Source organism: Magnolia sinica, chromosome 18 (assembly GCF_029962835.1).
Source record: "Magnolia sinica isolate HGM2019 chromosome 18, MsV1, whole genome shotgun sequence".
NCBI lineage: Eukaryota > Viridiplantae > Streptophyta > Magnoliopsida > Magnoliales > Magnoliaceae > Magnolia > Magnolia sinica.
In genome coordinates this window covers 30,650,797-30,677,289 of record NC_080590.1, presented here as the reverse complement: position 1 = coordinate 30,677,289, position 26,493 = coordinate 30,650,797, and the positions used below count along the sequence as shown (strand labels likewise).

Sequence of the window (26,493 nt, the reverse complement as noted above, 5' to 3'; positions counted from 1 at the left end):
TAACCTTTCCAGGATCTGATCAATGAATGGTAAAGGAAAGTGGTCTTTCCTCGTGACGGTATTCAACTTCCTGTAGTCAATGAACATTCTCCAACCAGTAGTGACTCTAGTTGGCACGAGTTCATTATTAGCATTGGCTACGATGGTGATTCCGGACTTCTTAGGGACCACTTGAGTTGGACTCACCCATTGACTATCAGATATAGGGTATATAATACCCACGTCCAATAGTTTAAGAACCTCGGCCTTAACCACTTCCTTCATGTTTGGATTTAGTCTACGTTGTGGTTGCCGAGCGGTTTTTGCATTATCCTCAAGATATATGCGGTGAGTACAAATCGAGGGATCGATTCCCTTGAGGTCCGCTATCGTCCATCCCAGGGCTCCTTTATGCTCAATGAGAGTAGATATGAGCATACTCTCCTGTTCTTTCTCCAGGTGGGCAAAGATCACCACCGGGTATGTCTCATCTTGACCTAAATAGGCATATTTCAAATCAGAGGGCAAAGGTTTTAGGTCAAGCTTCGGTGGTTTGAGGTTAGACGGTAGAGGCACTACATCGGTTTGTGGTAATTCTTCAAATTGTGGCCTCCACCGGTTAACTTCAAGTACCGGTGCAGTATCAAGCAAGGCACACGTCTCCCTAATCATGTCATCATCAAAATCATGGGAGTGGGCCAGGCACGTCTCCAGATGGTCGGAGGATAAGGTCAGCGGTGTCGTATCTTCCACGAAAGAGTCAATCATGTTAATGTCGTGAAAATTGTCATCATCCTCTGAGTTGCTGCCGTTATTGAAAAAAATGTTTGACTCCAATGTCAAATTTTCAAAAGACATAGTCATGACACTATTCCTGCAATTGATAATTGCATTTGACGTGGCAAGGAATGGGCGATCAAGAATGACGGGAATCTGAGTGCTCATGTTATTGATGGGTTCGGTGTCCAGGATGATAAAGTCTACAGGGTAGTAAAATCTATCGACCTGGACTAACACATCCTCAATTATCCCTCTTGGTACACGAACAGAGCGATCAGCAAGTTGTAGTGTGGTTAGGGTGGGTTTTAATTCACCCAAACCTAACTGTTTGTATACCGAGTAGGGAATCAGATTGACGCTCGCTCATAAGTCAAGAAGTGCGTGATCAATTCGATGGTTCCCGATTACACATGATATGGTTGGGCTACCGGGATCCTTGAATTTCTATGGCACGTCTTGCTTCAGGATGGCACTCACTTTCTCAGTCAAGAAGATTTTCTTTTGAATAATTTTCCGTCGTTTGGTCGTGCGTAAGTCTTTCATGAATTTGGCATATGAAGGTATCTGTTTAACGACATCAAGTAGAGAAATGTTGACTTTCACTTGTTTCAACACCTCTAGGATATCCTGAGAGTTAGAGAGAGGTTTTGGTGAAACCAACCGTTGGGGGAATGGAGCAACTGGCTTCTCTAGAAGTTCCGGTTCTACTTTTTGTGGGGCATCACTGGATCCATCATTGTTGTTCTCTTCTGGTTCTTGAGGCTTTTCGGGCCTAACCGGAAGAGTTTTATCAATGATCTTCCCACTCCTAAGAGTGGTGATGGATTTAGCATGCCCCATCTGATTTGAAGAGCTGGGATCATTAATCTCGTACTGCGGTTTAGGATTGAGGAGAGGTTGTGCAGGAAGCATCCCCTTTTCTATAACCGTCATACGAGAATCTATCTTTTGCATAAAATCTGTAATTCCCCGCATTGCCTGAGCCAGCTCTTGTATGGGATTTTGAACCGGTTCCTCTTGAGGTTTCACTTGATTTGGATTTTGATTGAAGAAACCTGGAGGAGTAGCCGTCTGTCCATTCTTCCAACTAAAGTTTGGATGATTTTTTCAGCCAGGGTTGTATGTATTGGAGTTAGGTCCAGTAAAAGGTCTTTGATAATTATTTACGGCATTGGCTTGTTCATTCAACACTCCTTGAAAGGCAGGTATTGTAGGACAGTTTTCAGTTGTGTGAATGTTGCAATCACAGATGCCGCAAACAATTTCATTAACCTTATCCTTCTTTCCTTCCATGGCCTCAACTTTCCTTATGAGCGTAGTCACTTTACACTTGAGATCATCCTCTTCTTTCAAGAGATATAATCCACCTTTCTCCTTTAATTGAGTCGGCCTAGACGTGGTGTTCGACTTTGGGTAATAGTCCCAAGATTGTGTTTTTTTAGCCAAACTGTCGAGGTAGTCCCATACCTCGTCGACATCTTTATTAATGAACTCTCCATTACACATTGTCTCGACCATTTGGAGCATGGAAGATGTCAGTCCATCATAGAAAAAATTTGTAATGCGCCACATTTCAAATCCGTGTTGTGGGCAAGAACTGACCAAATCTTTGAACCTTTCCCAACATTGGAAAAATGTTTCATCTTCCTTTTGGGCAAAGTTCATGATCGCTTTTCTAAGGGTAATCGTTTTATGATGTGGGAAGAATTTTTTTATGAATTCCCTCTGCATGTCGTTCCACGTGCCAATGGATCTAGGACGCAGTGAATGTAACCACGTCTTAGCTTTCTCTTTTAAGGAAAAAGGAAAGAGTTTCAGCCTAATTGTATCCTCAGATACATTAGGAAAACATAATGTAGCTATAATCTCATCGAACTCTTTCAAATGTAAATATGGACTCTCTGATTCAAGTCCATGGAATTTGGGAAGGAGTTGGATAACTCCTGGCTTGATGTCCATTTATCCTGTGTTTTCAGAAAAAATCATGCATGAGGGCGTACTCACTCCCACCAGTTGTAGATAATCTCGTAGAGTACAAGGCGAGGGTGCCTGTTGCACCTCATTCTCATCTTGGGTATCCTCCACCCTTGGTGGAAGTAGAGGAGGTTGGTCTTCAGCCATAACTTCAGTTAACTCAGGGGATTTCGAGCGGTGTCTAGTCTTGCGATGGATAGCCAACCCCTCAACCAATCCTCCTTCAGTCAAGAGACGTCGAGTGTTGTCATGGGCATGAAACACTCGCAGCCCTCAATCAAATTCAAAGTCTAATCCTAAGAAAGGAAAAGAAAATCTAAAAAGAAAGAGAGGGAGAGTTGGAAAGAAATTACCAAATTGAAGCCCCTAAGTTAAGGACCTGCAAAATAAAAACAAAATAAGTTAGATTCTAAAAGAAGAGGAACAATTCTTTAAAATAAAGGTAGTAATAAACTAATTTCTAAAAGAAAGTGAAAACTTCTAAAATAAATTAGGAAAGTCCTAACCTAGAAAGTAAATTACTAAAAGAGAATTAAAAAATAGGAAGTAGAGGAGGAGCTTACCGAGTTAGAAATTTCTATTTTAAAGGCCTACAAAATAGGAAGGTTAATTTCTAAACAAAAATTCTAAAAATAAATGAGGAACCAAAATTAGATTCTAAAGGAGTTAAAATTAGAAAGTTACCAAAAATCAAATTAGAAAGTAAATTCCTAAAAAGGGAAATAACTAACCTAGTTCTAAAAACAAAATAGGAAAATTTCTAAAAATAAACTATTTCCTATAAAAAGACAAATACTAGAGTTAGAAAATTTCTAAGATTTAAACCTTAAAAAAAAAAAAAAAAAAAAAACAGAAAAAGTAGAGAAATTAGGAAGGAATTACCAATTTAAGAACTTATGTCAAGATCCTACAAAACAGGAAAACAGGTTAAGTTCAAAAAACAATAGAATAAAATAAAATAAAAACTTTTATCCTAAAGTAAGTAAAATCTTAATCCGAACCTAATTCTAAAACTAATTAATTTCAGAAAAATCGTAACCGTCAGTCCCCGGCAACGGCGCCAAAAACTTGTTTACTCCCCAAGTATAGGGTTGTGATGTAGTAATAAACTCGGTAAGACCGAGGTCGAATCCACAGGGACTGATACCTGTACGTTTCCTGAAACTAGGTAGAAATAGAACTAAACTAAGATGTGATCTAAACCAAATAAATTTTAAGAAATAATTATCTAAAACTTTAAGGAATTTAGAGGAAGGAAACTAGGGATTCAGAGGATCCACTTGTAGAGATCAGGGAGATCTTATGCCTGCATCAAGGATTATGGAATTCAAACTGAACTTACTTGATCTGGTTTTCAAGAGATGAAAGGTATATGAATTAGAATGGATTCTATCATCTAACCATGCCCAGGAGACAAAGCAAACAACAGGATTAAACTAATTACCGACCAATCAACAATGTATGAAGATCAGGAAGGGTACTGTCATCCTACCATGCCCATGGAACAATGATGAACAACAGGGCTTCCCGACTTCATAAACACAAAAAAAAGAGGAAAAGGGAATATTCAAAGCCATTGCAAACCCATTGTAATTTCAGTCACAACAGACCATTAAAGACTGAAAAGAATATTCCTTTAACAATCAACTTAAAACCAAGTTCAGTTCAGAAATTTTAACTTAAACGCATGAAACAGTATCTCCCATCTCGCTACAGGCTTCACCTCTTAGCCCTAGCTAAGAGGTTTAGCCACACATGATTGGCCTAAACCCAAAACAAATAGAAAGAAAAAGAAAATGAAAAAGAGAAGAAGAGAAGAAGACAACTTATTGGCTTTCTCCCTCTCTCATGGTCCAGCAGCCGTTCTTCAGCGCTCCCGTTCACGTCCCTGCCAAAAAAACTCCGTCTTCACGTTTCTTCCTTTCTTCCTTCAATCCTCCAAAACGAACACCTCCACACGTTCAAGCCGTAGCTGCCCCCTGTTCCTTCCCGTTGTTCTCTCGTTTCACGTTGGCCAAGCTCCCTTTTAAAGACCAAACGCCCCCCCCCCCCCCCGGAACTGCTGTTGAGTCCTTAAAGTACTAGGCTGCGGAAGCTGGGGAAGATCGGTCGTGAGGTTCCGCACTCCATGCAGAAGGTTTACGCAGCAGGGAAGAAAAAATAATGCATCTGATCTGCATTGGGCCCAGTTTTTGTAAAAAGAAATCGTCCCTATGGACAGTTTTTAGGTAGCTTTCAGATGAACGGTCTGAATTACTGGTCTGAAGCTTATCAGAATCACACAATCAGCCAACAGCGGCCGTTTTTTCTCGGCCGCGCGCAGGACTCTTGCGCTGATGCTTGGTGTAGCACCTGATCGGCATCAGAGAAGAAATCTAACTCGTCCATTGGCTTAGTCACGAAAAATAGGTCAGACCTGACCATTTTTTGGATCAGCTTATTCATGACCATGAACGATTCCATTCCACCGTCTGTCTGCCGTTTGGACGATTGGAAATCGTTCTCCTCTGCCATCTGAAATTCTATCACCTAGGCACTGTTTATAGGGAGCATGGGCGTCTGATGAACGGTCTAGATCCGACTGATGAACCCTGATGGTGGCCCACAACGATCAACCGTCAGTCCTGCTGCGAAATCACGTTCGCACCTTTCTTGAAGTCAAGTGGAAAATTCACTCCGTCCATTGTTTTCAGGACGAAAAACCGTCTGAGATTGCTCGGTTTCCGATCCAAACTGTGCTGTCTCATGAGATTGTAGCCCAGCCGTCCATCCTGCTTTTAAACAGCGATCTACGCATATGTTTATGCATGAGATCAGACGGACAGCTAGGGGTTGGTCTTGGCCGTATCCTAAGACCGGTGAACAGTTCGGATCATCGAGCCCTATGATGAGTGGGCCGTATTACTGAAAAACGGATGAGCAGCGTCCGTCCGCTGTTGTATTACGAGAAGGAGACGAGTCAGCCCGTCTTTGACCGGGCTGACTGTCCGGTGATCATCCAGCGCACCTAAGCACTGTGCACGCTCAAGTGCAGGTGCGGTCCACTATGATGTTCTCAAGAAATCCGTACCATCCATCCTTTCCCCCATCTAATTTAGGATGTTGAGTCCGAAATTGAAACGTATCCGGAGCTCAGGTGGGCCTCAAATCAAGGGTTTATGGGCTGATCTGTCCGTTGGGACACTTGCATAGGGATTGAACGGATGAAATTCGATGTGTACGGTTAATTTATGGTCCTCAGGCGATGTATGAATTTTGGAGCTGAACGGATGGTGGGAACCCTGTGTTCTTGCACTCTGGACACTTTTCAGGCCACTTGAGTCTTTAATTTCTCAATTTTCGCAGATCCCTGGCGTGTAATTCCGTTGATCTTGGTCCCCTGGAGTCCGTCACTTGCCTTGGTGACTTCAGAGCGTTAAGTCCATACTTTAAGCACCCTTTTCGGTCCAGGCTCGTACATACACTCTGCATTACAAACACGATTAATCAGGCCATTAAGCGGTATCATGCTTGTAAATCTATGCAATAACTGGGTCTGATACACAATATTTGACTCTCAACAACCACCCGTCGTGGCCCTTACTCGCGAGGGGGGGAGTGGGGCCTAGCTTCGTCTGTATCACTGGCGTCATCCTCCCCTCCCTCATCCATGTCATTGGCCTCAGCCTTTGCTGTCGTGGGATGCGTACCCTAAAAGAGAATCACATATATTGTTAGTTCGTAGTAAACCAGACATGCAAAATATAACAATTGAAAATTTATATACATTCAACGTCTCCACCTTGACCCGTAAAAAGTTCATTTGGTCACACAGTCTCTTATTCTTTGTTTCAAATATAGTAACTCTTTCAGATAACCTCTTCATACATATATTCATTCTTCTCAGCTGACTCTCATAATCCATCTATCTTCTCCCGCTCTCCTCTCCTGTCTCTCTCATTTTACTTGAGAGGATCTCTTTGTCCTCAGTCTTCTTTTTTTTTTGCAGTACTCTCTCCCTCCGTATTCATCTCAGCATCCATCTTCCTTTTACTTCCCATCTCTTTCAACACCCTTTTCTTCTCCAAATCTTCTGTTTGTATCTCCTTTACAGAATCCATCTTCTCCTTCATCCTTCTTTCTTTTCTCCCATAAGTAAATCTTAGAATTTGTTGAACAATTATGGTTTTTGCATCATCCATCATGGGGATGAGTTCGCCGCTAATTAAGCTGCAATAATATGTATGTAATGTTAGAAACACTGATCATGATAATACAAAATGAACAAATCAAGTTTAAGATAATAATTAAATTTATTCTCACATTCCTATAAATTTTGGACATATGCTTGTATTTTTCCACTATAATTCGCTTCCAATTCAGAATTGAAGGAATTCTGATCGAACTATGTCTGATGAAAAATTCATTCAGGTTGCATACAGCAGGAAAAACCTCATATCCCTAAACTTATTGAATAAGGGAAACAAGAAATATTAAAATATGGTAAATAATATTGGTATAATAGTTTATAAAAACTCAAGAAAAAAGTTATTTACCTATGAGGTATATGGGCATCCACAAAAGTCGTAGGAGTCTGGTATTTATTTCTTAATTACAACATTCACTTCTTCTTTTAATATATTATATGCCACACTCCCCCACGTGATTATTAACTAAATTTAAATAATCATTTATATACGTGCTCTTTAAGGGCAATCCAATAAGCAAATGATCTCTGCACATCATCATGGCCAGTTTCACAGCATCCCTGTGATGGTTAGTCCCTCGGAGATTTTTAAATGCTTTGAGCAAATCGTTCTTTAAAATATGGTATTTATTCTTGAAAAAGTGATCCCTAATACTCTTTCTCCTTTTCTTTGATGATATATTGCCAGTCTAATTCGATATTTCTAGTATTCCCCACTTTAGACCCATGACCAATTCAAAGTCCACCTCTCTAAACCTAAGAATAGTGCCATGGAAGTAAAAGCATAGGTTATCCATGTGACTCTGCATTAGGCAATGCATTAAAGGTACATTTGTTATCCATTCTCCTTCATTAATATTAAGAAGATATCCAAACTGACTTTTCCTAAACATCTCCATCCTGGTAAGGGAGTTGTTGAAATCCTCATTCACAACACTAATAAATACAAACGAGCACTTTGAAGATACATTCACATTGTGGTACTCTAGGTAAGGGATATGTTTCCTCACATTACAAAAAGATTCTGTAATATATGAAAGATAAAGTATTAGATTAAAAAATAATCATATTTACAAATGACCGCTTATATTGACAGAGGATGGCTAATATTCACTATGAATTGCTGATATTGATGGATGACCGTTGATATTCACTATGGACCACGGATATTAACACGGGATTGCTGATATTATCTACGTTTAACAGTGAATATCAGCGGTCCTATGTTAATATCGGTGTTTCACAATGAATTCCATTGATATTCACTATTGACCATGGATATAAAGAGTGGGCCTCTGATATTATCTGCGATCCACAATGAATATCAACAGTCCTATGTTAATATCAGTGAACCACAATGAATGCCATCGACATTCACTGTGGACCACAGATATTAATAGTGGCCCGTTGATATTATCTGCGATCCATAGTGAATTTCAGCGGTTCTCTATTAATATTGATAATCCATTGTGAATTCCTCTTATATTTACTATGGACCGCAGATAATAACAGTGGCCCGCTGATATTATCTACAATCCATAGTGAATATCAGCGGTCCACTATTAATATCAGCGGTTCATAGTGAATATCAATAGTCCATAGTGAATATTCACAATCCATGTGATCTCACCATTCATACAATAAAAAAAGGACCCCCAACCCTCATTCTTTTTACAAACTCCTACCATTCATACAATAAGAAAAACCTACAACATCTATAAAGGAATCACCACACCCTCCTCCTTTTCACAAACTCCCACCACACCATTTTCTCTTTTATAAAGTCTCACCATTCATGCCAACTGACAAATGCAAAACAAAGAAACACAAAAAAAAAACTTACATATGCTCACTATAAATTCCACTTCAGAGATTGTGACCGAAAACTTAAAAAACCCTTTTCCCATCGGAGAGTGGTCTGAACTTCATTAGAGTTTAATTGAAGTTTTTGGTTGGTGTCCGGAGAGTGTGGACTTCGGTAGTATAACTACTAACCATTAAAGAAGCTTTGGCTTCATATGGTCCTAGGAAGTGAGAAAAAATTTAAAAAAAAATAGAAATGGCCAAATGGCCTCGTCCGGCAAGGGCCCCCCTCATTTTGAACCCATCCACATCATATGTGGGGCCCACTAGGGTTGTCTTGACATAAATCCATTCATTCCACATTTAAGGGGTTTTAATTTCATGCCATCAGCCTGCGTTTAAGAGAAAAACTCATCACAGAAGTACCACACTAAAGACAACGGTTTAGAATTAACGCACAATGTTAATATAATTATGAGGCCATAGGGAACTTCAAACAGAAAATAGAAAAAACCCTCATTTGGGTTCATGTTATTCGATTAAAATGAACAAATCAGATTGACCAAGGGGTGAGACGAAATTCAATTTTTGGTGAGGCTCGCGTCTATTAAAAAAAGCATTTACTCATTCAAGACGAGAGCCCGTTATAGAGGGACAGTTGTGGCATGGGCCATTTTCATCCTCCTAGGAATGAAAAAAATTTATTTCAGGGCTAAAATTCTTAAGTTTGGAAAGGATGGGCTCATGCTATGAAGCTATTTTGGACCAAAAACTTCAATTATTTTGTTTTAAAGGTTGACTCTCATTATAGCTAACCACCATTTCAAAGTGGTGGTGGCTCTTCAACAGTGCACATGCGTGACTGCACAGTAATCTAAACCATCCAAATCGTCGGCCCAATTGTGAATTGAGCATAATCCAAAATTGTATTGATAAGACCAAAGAAACCATCTGATTTTACCCTTGGACTTGAGACCACTCATTATTTTACTTTTAAATATTGATTTGATCCCCATAAATGAGTCGTTAGGATTGCTCTAACAATATGATTTTAGAGGAAGCAGAATGGCTGGTGTACCATACACCACCAACCTGGCTGATGTGGGTAGAGCACAAAGGAGATCAAAGTTACATGGCCCCATGATGATGTATTTATTATATCCACATTGTTAATACTTTTGGTGAGCATTTTTGAGCATGATACCAAAAATGAGTCATATCTAAAGCTTAAGTGGACCACACCACAAATAGCAGTGGGACAATGATTCTCATCATTAAATCATTCTTAGGGCCACCGTAAGGTTTATTTTCCATCAAATCTATTCATAAGGTCACACACACCTAGATGAAGAGGAAAAAAAATCACACTGATCCAAAATGTCTGTGACCCTCAAACGTGTTTCAATGGTAGACATTCAATCCCCACTACTTTTTGCAGTATGGTCCACTTGATCATTGGATCTATCTTATTTTTCAGCTCAAGCCTTACAACTAGCTCTCCAAATGGATGGACGGTTTGGATATAACACATACCACATGATGGGACCCACAAAACTTGGTGACGTCAACACATCAGTGAGGTCGGTGGTGTGTGGGACGCGGATTGCGTACTACCCCCGCCCATCCCTAGCTCTAAACGAGCAGTTCTGTGGGTGGGTCCACCATGATGTATCTGTACATCCAAACCGTCTATCCCTTTTATCAAATTATTTTAAGGCATTAAAACAAAAATGAGGCAGATCCAAAGATCAAGCAGACCACACCAAATAATAAGCTTGGTTGCATTAAAATGCACAAAGCATGAAATCTCAGTTGCATTAAATGCAAGAGTCATCTGTGGTGTGGTCCATTTGATTGTTGGATCTGCCTCATTTTTGTTTTGATGCCTTAAAATAATCTGAGAAAAGGGATAGAAGGTTTAGATGTACAGATACATCACGGTGGGCCTGCCCACAGAACTGCCCATTCGGAGCTAGGGACGGGTGGGGGTGGTATGCAATCCGTATCCTAGTGTGTGTGGTATACCAGCCAATCCGCTTCTGATTTTAGAGATATGTTCTAGAAGCGGATTGGCTGGTGTACTTCACACTAGCTATATAGGTGCTGTATTGATGTCAGAAAGTTCTATGGGTCTGATCATAAGGTATGTGTTATATCCAAACCATTTATCCATTTGGCGAGCTCGTCTTAAGACTTGAGATGAAAAATAAGACAGATCTAACTATCAAGTGGACCATACTGCAAAAAACCAATGGGGGATTGAACATCTACCATTGAAACACTTTTTGGGGTCACAGCAGTTTTGGATCAATATGATTTTTTTTCCTCTTCATTCAAGTATTTGTGACCTTATGAACATATTGGATGTAAAATAAACATTATGGTGGCCCTACAAATTTTTTGATGTTGAAAATCATTATCTCCGTTGCTATTTATGGTGTGGTCCAGATGATCTTTGGATATGATTCATTTTTGGATAATCCTCTAAAATGATCTCTAAAAATAGATGAACGGTGTAGATATAATAAATACATCACTGTGCGGGCCATGTAACTTTGATCTCCTTTGAACGGTTGGTACAATTCGGAGCTCAAGGAGTGTCAGTGCTCGTCTTCGCACGACATGTACCTACAGCAGCTATATAGCTGGTGTGAGGTACACCAGATAATCCGCTTCCATATGTTCCATCCTAGTGTACACCATTTTCAAAATGATATAAACTATCACAACCTTTCTGTCCAATTGGTTGAACCACAACGTATGGTTCACCCAGGGATAACTTCCAACCTTTCATATGTATACGCAATCCAGTCCGTCCAATAGGCTGACCTATCATGAGGGTTATCGGTAAAATACTACGATATCAACTAATCGAGTAATCGAGACTTATATTTTGCTATTTATCAATGGTTACACATCTATTTATGGTGTGGCCCACCTGATAATAACATAGCATGAGTTTTATACCAGGTGATCCTAAGATGGATCTAATATATTGGAAAGATTGGATTTTACATAATCGTAACATGTTGGGATTATCAGCTGCTAAACAGCACCCTTTGGTTCATACGCTGGTCATTGGATAATCTGGCTGTGTGCCAGTTGATACGCACACACTTAGAATCTATGCATGTGGCATTCATCTACTCAGTATAAACCAACTATATTGTGGGACCCACTGAACAGTCAGTCAGCTCAAAATCAGATTTGCTTAACAATATTGTGATCTCTGATCCATAGGTATGCAGTTGTTTGTTGAATTCGAAGCCTGAGTTATTCTCATCCCAACCATCCAATAAATGTCCTCCAATCGACTTATCAGGTAATAAATTAGTGCAGCTTTTTGTTATGAAGTATTTTTAGGTGGGCCTTACCGATTGGATGGCTTAGTTTGGGCGCAGATTAAGGGGTACCCCTAGAGCTTGGGCAGAGGACTACTTGACTCGCCTAACTTGACTCGTCCGACTAGTTCGGACTCGACTCGACCTAAACCGAATGAGTGAGTCAATTCGAATCGAGTAGGTTTCTCCCTATCTGTATTCAAACCGAGTCGAGTTCAAGTTACCCAGTAACTCAACCCGAAACTCGATCCGATCAGACTCAATTCGATCCAAAACTGACTCGACTTGATTTCAAGTATATATATAAAAAAAAAAAAACCCAACCCCATCCCAAACTCTATCTTCCTCCCTTATCCTCCTCTTCTAATCCCAGCAACCACCCACCTCGATCACCACCCTCCCCTCTCTCTCTCTCTCTCTCTCTCTCTCTCTCTCTCAATTTGAATCGGATTCAAATCAGTGCCAACTCATACTTTTTACTGGGTCAGACTCGGTCTGGTTTAGTCCAGTTCAAACCCGAATTCAGATCGATTTAAGCATGCTTGCGTTCGACTTGGTATCGAGTCGATTTGAGTTTGGGTTAGGCCTATTTCAAAACTAGATAAAGTCGGGTCAGCCCTAACTCGGTCCACTGGACTCGATGCCCAACTCTAGGTACCCCCGCTAGGACCAGCTAGAGATGGATGGTCCTGTCAGGAGCTATGTGGGGCCCACCTTGATATATATCTTTTATCTAAGCTGTTCTTTCATTTAGAAAGATCATTTTAGGCCATGAGCCCAAAAATGAGGTAGATCAAAGGCTCTAGTGGGCCACACCACAGGAAGCAGGGGTGACAATGGTCCCATGGCTCATCGTGATGTCATCCAACCAGTTCATAAGGTCACGTAGACCTGGATGAAGGGGAAAAAAATATTAGCTTGATCCAAAACTTCTGTAGCCCACAGTAGGTTTTCAGCGGTAGGTATTCAATTCCCACTGTTTTTGGTGCACTATTTCCTATGTTGTGATCCACCTAACATTTGATCAGCCTTGTTTTTGGAAACATCATCTAAAGTAATTTTTTCAGAACGGATGAACGGTGTGGATAAAGCATATACATTATAGCGGCGTCCAAAGCCCTTGACAGGACCGTCCATCTCTAGCTGTCTTGGTGGAGGTAGTACCTAATCCACACGCATTTAGTTTGAGTTAGTTGTATGCTACGTATACAACTTATTAACACCTGTGTATCAACTATCATAGTGTGGTAGAGTATCAAACTTTTCTGTTTTAAATACAGGAAAGAAACTGATTAAAATATTTATTTTTTATGGCTGTAATTAGCCGCTGGATTGACTTATTTCATTCCCATGAAAATCGAGGATTGGTTTGATAGAGACAGCACCTCATCTGGTGTAACACCCTGAAATTCGGGGGTCGAGCATAACTCAGCTCCCGAGTTCCAAAACATCACTTATGCAACATATTTAATGATGGATGTATGTTGTCTGTATTAGTGCATAAAACATGGAATAGATTAAGCCAAAACGCAGATATAATTCAAGGATAAGTGAATAAAGCAAGCGGAAGACTTATAGAAATATATGTGTACAAGTGTGAATCCCTGAAGTACATATACAAACCAGGTCGTAATGAAAGTGTTATTATCAAAATTACAAGTATCAAGTTACATCATTTAATTTCCCAAAAATAATCCCAAAATCCCGCGCATCAGAACAAGCTCGCTAGAACCCGTCTGAAAACTGCATATAAGAGAAAGCAGCCTCATCATCATCCATCTCCCGCTCTGCCTCAGAAGTCGCATCCACATCTGCAACATCAGAACCTAAGACAGAGTCTGGTGGGTGTTTAACACCGCCCCAGAACGTGGGAGTGAGTGATCAACTCAGTGGAACAATAAGGCACTGGTTAACATGTTATCAGTTCAATCAAGCAGAAATGATAAAGCAAAACAATTAAACAAATCCTAAGTACTCTTGTTAATGCAAGGATGTATGCAAAATGATGCGTGCCCTCACGCGTACACCCTCAGCGTCTTCATCTTACGTTACGCATGACACCACCTCAAAGTGTGCCACATCTACAAAGCACATGCAAATGCGGTGCATGGATATGATTACCAAGTTGTTATTAGTCCTTTTCATACAGCAGGATTGGGAAGCTAAAGTACCTTCCTCATATCACCATCCAAACAGTGATCCATTCTAGGGTCGTCAATCCTAGACATTTCATACGATCTTGTAGTTGTAGGTCGTTGCAAAGGGCTCGTCACCAATCAATGCACGCCTTCCATACCTTTATTACCACAGTTCGGGTCATCACCTCATTGCGGTATCCAGGTATGCTCGAGGTCACTACAAAGGGCTCGTCACCAATCAATGTAGGCCGACAGCACGAATATAGTGTCCCATACCACCATAATCGGCTCACGAGTTTGGTTGCTCACTGGTCACTACGGGGAGGCTCGTCACCCCAGCGTAGGCCGACAGCTCGACCACGGTGTCCCATACCACCATGTCCGGCTCATGAGTCTTAACGGATCAAGTACCATGGTTAATAGGATTTCACTGGTAAGTTCGGCACCCTAGATTCAAACAGTAGAGTCCATACATGGTGAACATACATCAGATAATTGGGTTACTTGACGAACTCGACTAGCACGAGCGCACGTTGGATTGAATGACATAGAGTGCGCAAACACTCCGTGTGGCCAAACCACTGCCGACAACTCTAATACGACTCGGGTTCGTCTAATCACGTCCTTTGTGGCGAAAGCGATCTCGGCCACAACCTTAAGGCAGATTATCGATTTCCTGGACTATTCATAGTCCCAAACACATTACCCTACAATAGATATTCATATTAAATGTAGAACAGTAAAGGAACAACAACTCAAATCACGTGGTACTCAAGCATTTGAAGAATATCAACTTAACATAAATGTAAGCATAAGTAATGCTTGAAATTAAATAACAAGGAATGTAACTAGCAAGAAGGAAATCATACACACTAGTGGGAGAGTTAAAAATCGCTTCTCAACGCCCATACTAGGTTAAAATATCACACATTAAATCATTCAGACATTTCTACAAACACTTAGAATACATAATACAACATATATGACATATGTTGAAATACAAGCATTTGGACAATTCCTTTTACCAAGGAGTTGTCGCACATACATCTAGCATACATACACGATAAATAATCATGGCAATCACATGTTCATATTTTATACATATACGGTACTTTATACATACACATAAAATACACAAATCTCAATATAGCACATGCATATAAGGAACGCAAAGTAAATACAACATTTGGCATGTGAAATCTCATCCATAACAAGAATAAATCATTCACTGGCATTGAAAGCCTTGAAAACCATAACCTATACACTCAAAGTCCGCACCTTAAGCCAGAAAAGAACACCGAATTGATTTCAGACGAGTTGTCTTCGTCAACGGCGATAGAAAATCCTAAAACAAGGATAGAAATGAGATACAACAACACCAAGACTAATCTAAGCTCTAACACAGATTAGGGTTAGGTTAACTTACCCAAAGATGAACTCAGAATCGTCAGAATAACGATTCAAAGTGAAGGTTCAAGGATGTAGAAGAACAGGAAAGAATCCAAGATGATTCACCAACTTCTCTCTCACTATCTCTCTCTTTTCCACTCTCTCTCCAAGCTAGGTTAGAGAAAATGCGTATGGAAAAGAGAGCTAGGGTTTAAGGACTATAAATAGGCCTCAAATTGATGAAAATAACCCCAGGGACAAGGTATACTTAGGTTATAACCAAAGCAAGCCTCTCTCGATCCAACAAAGCACTTCTGGTGGGCCAAATATCGCGAAAGGTCGGACTTAAGCTCTCTGACCATTGATCTAGGTCAGGCTGAGTTTTCGTACCGACCGGCTCTTCAGATCAGTCGTGGCGGACCACACTCAATTCAAAGGTCACAGAATCTCGATCAGGTCCACAAGCATAAGGATATACCTGGGCCACCTTCCCTGATCAGAGGGTGAAATTGGGTCAAAATCCAACGGTTAGATAGCTTAAAATCATCGTGCAAGCGACACGACTCAGATTTCATAAAAGCTTAATAAATTTCCAACCGTTCTCACACTCTTCACTCCGAACTCAAAAAAATCGACTCAGAACAACATCTGGACTTAATTTTTGAGGTGATGGTCAAGCCCAATATGGTGACCGCAACAGCCTAAGATCATCGCAATCGGACTTTCGACGCGCGGTCCAGGTCCGATCCAGAACTTCCAAAAAATCCCCAGAACAACTGGATTTAGCGATGGATTCCAGATTTCAGAGTAATATAGCGCTAACTAATCTCCAGGTTTTGAGTCATGCAAATCGAATTTAAAGTGATTGATGCAGATTTCACAAGCAATCAAGTATAGCGCTAATTACCCCACAAACAACTACTTAGGGAAAGATAAGCACAAAATTTTCCAGGGTCATTACATCTGGCTAGGGATGTGAGGCCCACAGCACCTATCCCAACATGACGTCGGAAAAAAGATAAAAGATAGTTGTAGGTCCTGAGCTATGCACGTGTCGATTAGCTCGATCAGCTTGCTCTCTTAGGCTGAGATTGGATAGGATCAAGTGAGGCTCTAAAAAATTTTGAGCTGAGTTAAATTTTGTCTGAGTTCGACTTAACTCGGATAAAACTTCAACTTGAATCGACTCAGATTGAATTGGCTCAGTGACTCAGTTATTTTGATATTGATGTTGGTCGCCAAGTGTTCGATGAAATGACTAAACAAAGTGTTGTTTTGGGTGCATACATTCACTGAGGGATTGGATGGTGGTGAGGAAGGAATGAATATGAAATAAATCACTATGTTTCAGGTGCATACATTTTCCTCGTATCTTAATTTTGATGTTGCTCGTCAAGTGTTTGATGAAATACATGTAAAGCATTGTTACTATTTTGCATTCTGTGAGAAATTGAAGGTACACTTTATGTGTTTGAGAAAATATCGTAGAGTCTCGAAATTGATTTGAACAGGCCTGAGCTGCTAACCGAACCAAACCAAGCTAGCCAGTTAGGCTTGAGGACTAAGCCAAGTCGAGTTCGAGCTGGGGTTAGTTACTGGACAAGCCAAGCTATGCCAAGCCTGACTCGGTTCGACTTGTGTACAACTCTAATTATACATGTATCGCCACCTGCTACAGATGCTCATTTTCTTATCGACGGCCAGCTGTGGATGCTCATTTGCTCAATACAAAAAAAAAGGGATGGATAGTGTAGATAAGACCCATACATCATGATGGCCACTCAAAGCTCCTTCCCGTTCTTGGCTGGAGATAGGTGGAGGTGATTGTTCGATGACACCTTCGATGGGACTTCGATTGCATCGGTAGGTTGTCGATGACATCAAACCCCTTCAATGTCATTGAACAAATCACCAAACCGTTCCAGTGACTAAACATGAATTTTTCAAATTTTCTCGATAGCACTTCGATGGGATTTTGATATCATCGATGACTCGTCGATGGCTAGGATACTAAAAGTGTCCAACAACAAATCATGAGATTTTTGGATTTTTTCGATGGCATTGAGCAACTGTTGATGGCATCGCACAGCTCTTGATGGCATTAAATTGTTTGTTAATGGCATCAACAAACCCTATTACGCAATATAGGACCATGAGTCTCTAGTGGGGTAGTAGCTTTTATCTATAGTTTAAATCTGTAGTAATATAGCTATGGATTATATCTGTAGGAAAATACTTCCACAGTCCGTAACCTTTGCCCTATTTTTTGGTAGTGTGCTGAAAAGATTTGAGACATCAATAACAATCTCCACCATGCCTTCAATCTTCATTCTTTGTATCTTCTTATCCTCTTCTCTAATTTCTCCATGCATCATAACTCAACCATTACTTCTCGTGCATCCTTCGTCTTCCTTTTATGCCTTTGCCAAGCTCAAAGAAGTTACACAAAATTTGAACTTCTTTAAGGGAACCACCTTAGTGAGCATGTTCGCTGGATTCACGCTCGTGTGATTCTTCTCCAGAGTAACGCCTCCTTCCTCAAGCACTTGTTAGATAAAATGGTGATGAAGATCAATATGTTTAGTACGTGAGTGATAAACAAAATTTTTAGTCAAATTGATAGCACTTTTACTATCATAATTCACCGGCGCAACCTCTTGCTGAAGCCCCAACTAATTTATCATTCCTCTTAACCAAACACATTCCTTGAATGCCTCCATCACTGTCATATACTCAGCTTCGGTAGTGGAAAGAGCCACCACAAACTGAAGCTTCAACATCCAACTCATTGCTCCACCCGCTAACACAAACAAATAACCTAAAGTCGACCTTCTACTATCCAGGTATCCATTGATTCCCGGCTTCAGGAATTAAGTTTCTATTCTCATGTTCAAGACGCCTGAGATTTACCAGTGGTGGTGAATTTCACATGCCTTGGATTAGACCAGGGATAGGAACATGTGTTATATTTCGCCATAAAGGAAATGTCTGTGGCACTAGCTGGGCTGGTGGTACAGGTGTAAGATTCTTAATAAAAATATTATTGACCTGTTGCTGAGGTGCAACGGGTTCATTTTCGGCAAACAAAGCCACCAACCGATTCATACCCTTAGTATCGCCAACCATCCACCTATTAAAGGTTTCAGTCTGAGCTCGTAACTGTTCAGCTTGAATTCGCAATAATTCTACAATGTGCTGAATTTCCCTTTACAAATCAACTATCACGGCTAACATAATCTCGAGAGGTTCAACTCGAGATGTTGATAGTCTATTCGGGTTCGGTGGAACATGCACCAGAATAGGTGGTTGATTTACTTGCTCGGACACCTGTTGAAATTACAACTCTTCTTCCTGAACAGGAGGCTCGTTAGTTATAACAACATTAGTGGCAATTGCTAAACTATTACAACTATCCATTCGACTCATGATTCTGGAAAATTACCGCACTGGTAAGTATACTTCTTAATTGAGTCCCACCTGGTGTGCAAAAAATTGTTGGTGCTCTTTCTCCGGTTTGTTTTCTATTACGTGTGTGAATGCACAGGTGTACCAGAATCAATATAGAGGCTTGATCCAAACTAGACAGCTTTCAACCCCAAGTGTTGAAATAAGCAGATACCTCCAACGTAAATATATATGATCGGATTATGAGAAGATCAATTACTTACTTGGTCACTCGCAAAATTTTGTAATGATCAGATGATTGTCGGAGGGTGGGGTTCTTACTCTGAGGATGACTTACGCTTTGCCTTCTCCAAGAAATGACTTTTTAGAATACAAGTGTAATCATGCAAAATGAAAAACTTATAATCGATTGTTAGGAGCAATTGGAAGAATGTGTCTCTTGAAAGAACTACGTGATATTGGACAAAACATAAATCCAATATATGAGCGTAGATTTAAATTACAACTAAGACCTATAGCTAAGAATTACCACTACTGAATTATCGCTACTCCTACGATAAGACAAAATAAATTGATAAATTTGTTTGGCATTAAATTCTATTGTGTTCGTTTCCTGCTTTGTAGATTTTCTATCCTATTTATAGATTATTGACACACCGCTTATTCTTCTAAATATTTCTATTATTATTCGAGTGGACACCGGAGTTGAAAAGTCTTTCTTATTCCTACGTTATCATAGTTGAAAAGCTTTTCTCTAAAATAATTCGTAGTTGAAATGTCTTTCTTATTCCTGCGTTATCATAGTTGAAAAGCTTTTCTCTAAAATAATTTTTTATTACATTTTTCTTTTATAATTGTTTATCATTTCTCAACTGAACTCTATTTCCTTCCATCACAATTTATTCATTTGGGCCGCATTCTGCCTCTCCATCGTGTTCCAAGCATCTATTTCTCTCTGATATAGTATTTTTCTGGTCACACGTCTTTCTCTCTCTAAATCGGTGTCAACTATAATTCGGTACTTAAATTTCTTATAAATTTTATTCAGAGAGCTCTATACCACGTATAATGCCACGTGTCCCTTTTTAAAAAAATAATAATTTATTAACTTTGCTTCAATCGATCAGAAATAAGGTAGAACGGTGAGACCATCTGAGCTGTGGCCACGACTTGCCGACACTGCACTCTACCTAATGAACGGCATGGATCTCGTGAACGAGTACAGTCACAGCTCCCAATGGGTATGACTTTCCACCATTCACGATAGAACCCTTCTAAGCGCATTCGCGCGAGTATACTTTGCTAGAAGTCGTTTCTAGCATGTTCATGAGATCCAAGCCACTCATTTTTGGACTTCATTCTCAAGATGCCTGGCCACAAACCGTCCACTCATTAGTTGGACCGTACACGTACAATAAAAACGGATCGTTAAAGAGATTGACCAAAAATCGACACTCAATATACGTATGGCCTACTAATTGACCGGACAGGCCTGACTTTAGGCCTGGACTGGATCTTATACACGATGGGCCTGTATGGATGATATCCTCCGTATGAGTGTCACGTGTACACGTGTGAACCTTGCAAAATTCAAGTGCGCGAGTGCACTTGAGCAGCCAGTAGCCGAAGTCAGGTTAGCCCCAAACAATAGAAAGTCGGAAAATCTAATCCCGGATTCGAAATCAGGTTAGAGTTAGTGAGGAATTTATACCATACTCTGCCGGATTATGGTTTATCAAACACACGCACACTACCAATCTACTCTTGTCATGCATTTATCTCGATCCGAACCCTCCGATCATGAAAATAATATTGATTTGATAATCCTCACCGTCAAATTAATTTATATTCTATGTCAGTTTGAACCTCTCATGAATTTCCATTTTAATGGACAAACAGAGGTGATTGTACCGCAATTTGGGTGGTTTGGATTCATGTACATACAAGCCACTTGCATAATACGTGCAGACGGCAGTGTAAAATGCATAGTACAAGCCACTTATACCACAAATATGAGTGGAGACTTGGACACTAGTCAGTGCATTGACGTGGCTGTGACTCGGCCTAGTCTTGTAAATTTTAATTAGGTTCAATGGATCTTTAATTAGGACGCCGCTTCTGTGGATCCGGTATGTGGGGCCCATCATGTTGTATGTATTTTATATCTATGCCATCCATTCGTTTTTACACCTCAGTTTAGGGCATGAGCCCAAAAGCGAAGTTGATCCAAATGGAAGCGGATTGGGTGGTATGCACCAAGTTCTGTGGGCCTCACCATGATGTATGTGTTATATCCATGCCGTTTATCAATTTTAAGAGATCATTGTAGGGCATGAGTTAAAAAATGATGCAGATTCAAAAGTCAAGTAGATTATCCTATAAAAAAACATTTTGGACAATGACGCCTGCTATTGAAACTTTCTTAGGGCTCACCGTGATGCTTATTTGCCATCCAACCAGTTTATAAAGTCACTTTCGCTTACATAAAGGAAAAGCCCAAATACCAACTTGATTGAAAACTTTTGTTGCTCCAAGAAGTTTTAATGGTAGTTGTTCAATTCCCACTCTTTTTGCCATGGGGCTTACTTGAGCTTTGGATTTACATCATTTTTAAAATTATGCCTTAAAAGTATCTTTAAAAAACGGATGAACCGTGTAGATATAACACATTATTGGGAGGTCTACGAAACTTGATGACATCAACACACCTTTGAGATCAATGGTGTGTGGCACACTATGCAATCCACTTCCCATTCAAATCCGAAGTGGACCACACCACAAGAAAAAGTTATGATTGAAGGCACACCACTAAAAACTTCTTAAGGCCCCCCATAATATTTATTTGCCAATCCAACCAGTTGGTAATGTCACGGAAACCGGAAGAAGGGAAAACACAAATATCGGCTTGATCTAAAACTTTCATGTCTCCCAATAAGTTTTTAATGGTGGGAGTTCAATCACCCCTATTTCATGTGGTGTGGTCCATCTAAGATTTGGATCTGCTTCATTTTTAGCTGGAAAAACAGATGAATGGCATGGATATAAAACACATACTTTTGGGCCTCATAGTCCTGGAACAACCGAGGTAGGTGGTTTCCTGGATCCACTAAAGCCTTGCCCCTTTAATAAAATTTAGAAAAATAGTATATATACTGTCCAATTATCTAAAACCAAAAAAAAAAAAAAAAAAACCAAGTAGATTAACAATAATATCAATAGTACAGAGTGGACACGAAGTCTATTATTATTGAATGGGTGAAATGTGTTTAGAGTGGATGCGTGCACCATTTTATTATTGAATGGGTGAAATTTGTTTCTTAAAGAGAAGGGCAATGTATTAGAATCTCCATTGAGTCCTACCAACTAACACCATTCAAAATAATGAGAAAAATAATTCACAACCAACAATAAAATCTCATATAATTGGATGACTGACATCGATCTAATAATTTGTGACTTTTAAGCCATAGGAACCTAACTGGCAAGACAATAAATACATTCAAAGAACCATTGCAGTTTTGTATTGAATCTCAGTTCTTTCACCTCTGGCTATGAATGCTGTAAGGTAGAAGTTTTGTACGTTTAAAGATGGAGAAGATAATGATTTGAAAAAAGGAGAAGAGTAAATAATAATATTAATATGAAAATAAAAGGATGAAAAATCCAATTAAGGACAGTAATTGACAAAAACATGAAAGAAAATTTAAAATCTTAAAAGCATTGTAAAGACTACACTCATGATTCATAGCATAAATATATAGTTTCATTTTTTGTTGATACATTCATAGCATAAACTATATTTATGCTATAAATATATAGTTTTCCCATACGACCAAATAAACGCTGTCCAAGGAAGAGCAAAAGTCGGATCGCATATTAGATGGGTGTGGAATCAGGTGTGACCAGAACAATCCCTGCTCCGGCAAGTTTGGCATTAGATGACCCGTCTACATAGAGAATACATCCTGGTTCACATTCCGTTTTTTGATCACTTGGGGGAACAGGCGAGGGAGTCATTTCGACTTCGGCACTGATCGTTCCTTCAATTGGAGTGGTGAATTCTGCAATAAAGTCGGTCACGGCTTGGCTTTTGATTGTTGTCCTCGGTCGGAACTGAATGTCGAATGCCCCAAGTTCGATGGCCCACTTGGTTAATCAACCCGACACTTCGGGCCTCTAAAGGATTTGCTTGAGGTGAGAGTCGGTTAAGACGATGATGGAATGAGCTTGGAAGTACAGACGTAAACTCCGAGCCGAAACGACGAGACTGAGCGCTAGCTTCTCCAAAGCAGGATATCTTGTCTTAGCTGGCACCATGGCTTTACTCACATAGTATACGAGATGCTGCTTGCTCCCTACTTCTCTGATCAGGACCGAGCTGACCACTGAGGACGAGACTACAAGATATAAGAACAGGGGCTCACCCTCTTCGGGTTTAGACAGTAGGGGGGTGAACCTAAATACAGTTTCAGTTGCTGGAAGGCCTGTTCGCATTCTGAAGTCCATTCTGCCTTCTTATGACCCTTCAACTGTTGAAAGAAGGGGAGACATTTGTCTATAGCCCTAGATATAAACCGTCCGAGCACTGCTACTCGCCCAGTGAGGCATTGTATCTCCTTGACAGCCATTTCTCGTTGGCTTTCTTGACAAGGACCACGTTTGTGATCCAGTCAGGATAGTGTACTTCCTCTATGAAGCCGGCGTCGAGCAGAATGGAGACTTCATCGGCTATGGCTTCGTATCGCTCGACATTGAATGGTCTCCTCTTCTGCTTCACGGTTTTGTGATCCGGGTCCACATTCAGCCTGTGGACCATAACATCCGAGGAGATCCCTGGCATGTCTCCATGCGACCACGCAAAGACGTCTCTATGTTGCCGTAAGAAGTTCATCATTTCAGACCGTTGTTCAGGGTTCAACGATGTTCCGAGTTGAATCGTCTTACTCGGGTCTGCCTCTCTCCAAGTCTTCCACAGATGAGTCTTCCACCGGTCCTCTGAGATCTAGGATATGGAAGGTGAGTGCTTGCTTCACGGACCCTTTCTTCACTGTTATAGCATAGCATTTCTGAGCTTCGCGCTGATCGTCTCGGAGGTATCTTGTTCCACCCTCGACGGGGAACTTCATCATCAAATGATAGGTGGAAACAACTACTCTCGTTGCATTGAGGGAAGGCCTGCCCAGAATGACGTTGTGCACTGATGGCACATTGACAACAAGGAAGTCCACCATGAGGGTGACTTGATGTTGTCCTTCTCTCGCGGTTACGGGGAGGGAGATGGCTCCTTCGGAGATTACCTTTTCTCCGGCAAAGCTGTGCAAGGGGGTCTTCACAAGTCTGAGACGTGACCTTGGAATCCCCATTCTTTCAAAGGCTTCAGAGTAGATTACGTCGGCCGAGCTTCGGTGTCGACCAAGATGCGGTACACCTTATGGTTTACTATGGTCATAGTAACCACTAGGGTGTTGTTGTGCTGGTGCTGGATTCCGTGCGCATCGTCTTCCGTGAAGGTCAAACTACACGGGCTGACCCGGAGTTCCTTGCTAGGCCGCTTGGTCAAGTGGACGTAATGCTCCGGATCAGACTTTCGAGAGTAGGCTTTTCGAGCCCGATTTGAGTCTCCTCTATTAGATAAGCTACCAAAGATGGTGCGGATTTCGGTTGGCTCTTCGGGGGGTTGTTTGGCTGTTCTTGTTCTCGCTCTTCTTTTTGAGTGGTTCTTTCTCCCTTGGCGTATCGACGTAGATGTCCCTTATGAATAAGGGTCTCGATCTCATCCTTGAGATCCACGCAATCAGCTATGTTGTGGCCGTGAACCCGATGAAAGCGACAGTACTTGCACCTGTCTCGATGATCGGGGTCGACCTTCATACACACTGGCCAATTTAGAAGTTTGTGTCCTTTGATGTCCAGCAAAATCTGCTTGGTAGATGTGTTGAGGGGAGTGTGGAATAAAATTTTTCCTCTGGTTTTCTGCTCGAGCGACGATTGCGAGGGGTGCAATCATCTGGTCCCTTACTGGATGGCTGGAATTCTTCGTTCCTTGGTCTCTTCCCCTTACCAGTCGGCTCTGTCACTTGAACATTCTTGCGGGCATTGGAGAATTCTTCGGCGTTAGTATACTTCTGAGCTCTGGCGATGAGGTCAGCTAACGTCTTTGGCGGATTCTTCCCAATAGAGAAGGTGAACTTTTCCTCTTTTAGACCCCCGAACACGGCAGAGAGTGTCATCTTATCATCGTAGTCTTCCACTTGTAACGCTTCCTCATTGAAGCTAGTGATGTAGTCTTTCAGTGACTCTTTAGGATCTTGTTTGAAGGTGAACAGGTGAGTATTCGGCTTCCGACTCTTCTTACCACTTATAAACTGGGTAAGGAATAATTGGCTAAGCTCCGCGAAGGAACCAATGGAATTAGGCTTGAGTTGACAGTACCAACTCTGAGTGGATCCTATGAGTGTGATCGAGAACCCTCTGCACATCATCGCGTCTGTTATTGTCTGGATTTACATCTACAAACGATAAGCTTCTACGTGCTCAGATGGGTCACCAGACCCAGAGTATTGGATGACTAGAGGTATCCGGAACCTCTTTGGCATTACCTCGCTCATGATTACCGAGGTGAAGGGAGGTTGGGTCTCTTCCATCATCGCCTAAATGATGGCGGGAACTGATGACGGCTACTGCTTCTTTTCTAGTGTCAGAATTTTGTTGTTGAGCTCCGCAAACCGTGTTTCCCAAGGATCTTTTGTCACGCCCCGAACTCGAAAACCGGGCTCACAAAATTCCCGATCGCCGAATCTGGCATCGACAGCCTCCGTAGAACCCCATTCTCGGATCCCGGCACCCATTCACCAGGTTCCGATCCTGGGATACTGCAAGAAGGGTTTCAAATCATCAGTCTGATTCATAATGAGCATAACAAAAGCATAACCCACAATAATAACCACAAGAACACCACCACAAAATCCACTATGATCAAAAACTTTTTAGTACAATGCGACAGAAAGGGGAAATACAATGTAACAAAAGAAATAAAACTCCAGAAGCTTGGCTGCACGCTCCAACTACAGCGAGACTATGGCTGCGACTGTGTCCTGGCGTCACCTAAACGCATCAATCGTGCATAAGCTTATAGAAAGCTTAGAGGGTGGTGTAAGTATGTGCGCAATATAAGCGTGTTCAAAATGCATGGTCAGAGTAATGCAGAATCACGGTGATGAGCACATGAATGCAATCAGCCGTACCAAGGCTATGCGGTGCAAGATATGAATGTTATCGGCCATAACACAGCCATGCGATGCAAGATGCAACTCAAGCATGCCAATCCTCATCATGTATCAGTACAGTTCTCATTCTGGATAATCACCGGGGTTCAATACACTCCAAATGGCACTGTCGCTCTCCTAGCCGCACAGTCCAAGTGAGCGTAAGAAACCTCACTATCCGCCTGGCCAATAGTCTGCCAATACCTATCCGGCACGTCGATAGCGGACCGATT

General features: G+C 41.0%; 1 protein-coding gene and 1 non-coding gene across 2 annotated transcripts; one reads left to right on the top strand and one right to left on the bottom strand.

The window, feature by feature from the left end:
- The first annotated feature begins 2,335 nt into the window (after nt 1-2,335).
- On the top strand, nt 2,336-2,442 carry LOC131234092 (small nucleolar RNA R71). The gene has a single exon (XR_009165505.1). It is a non-coding gene; the product is annotated as a small nucleolar RNA R71 (small nucleolar RNA).
- Nucleotides 2,443-24,551: 22,109 nt separating this feature from the next.
- On the bottom strand, nt 24,552-25,477 carry LOC131232334 (uncharacterized). Its single transcript, XM_058228568.1, has 2 exons — nt 25,015-25,477; nt 24,552-24,871 (listed from the first exon to the last, which is right to left on the bottom strand). The coding sequence occupies exons 1-2, from the start codon at nt 25,475-25,477 to the stop codon at nt 24,552-24,554; spliced, it is 783 nt and encodes a 260-aa protein (XP_058084551.1).
- Nucleotides 25,478-26,493: the final 1,016 nt, after the last annotated feature.

Bases quoted from the DNA above. Each gene is read 5' to 3' on its own strand.
- LOC131232334 (XM_058228568.1), bottom strand. From the start codon at position 25,477: ATGATGTGCAGAGGGTTCTCGATCACACTCATAGGATCCACTCAGAGT. The intron at 24,872-25,014 runs GTAAGGGACCAG...TAAATTGGCCAG, and splicing joins CGAAGAATTCCAGCCATCCA to TGTGTATGAAGGTCGACCCC.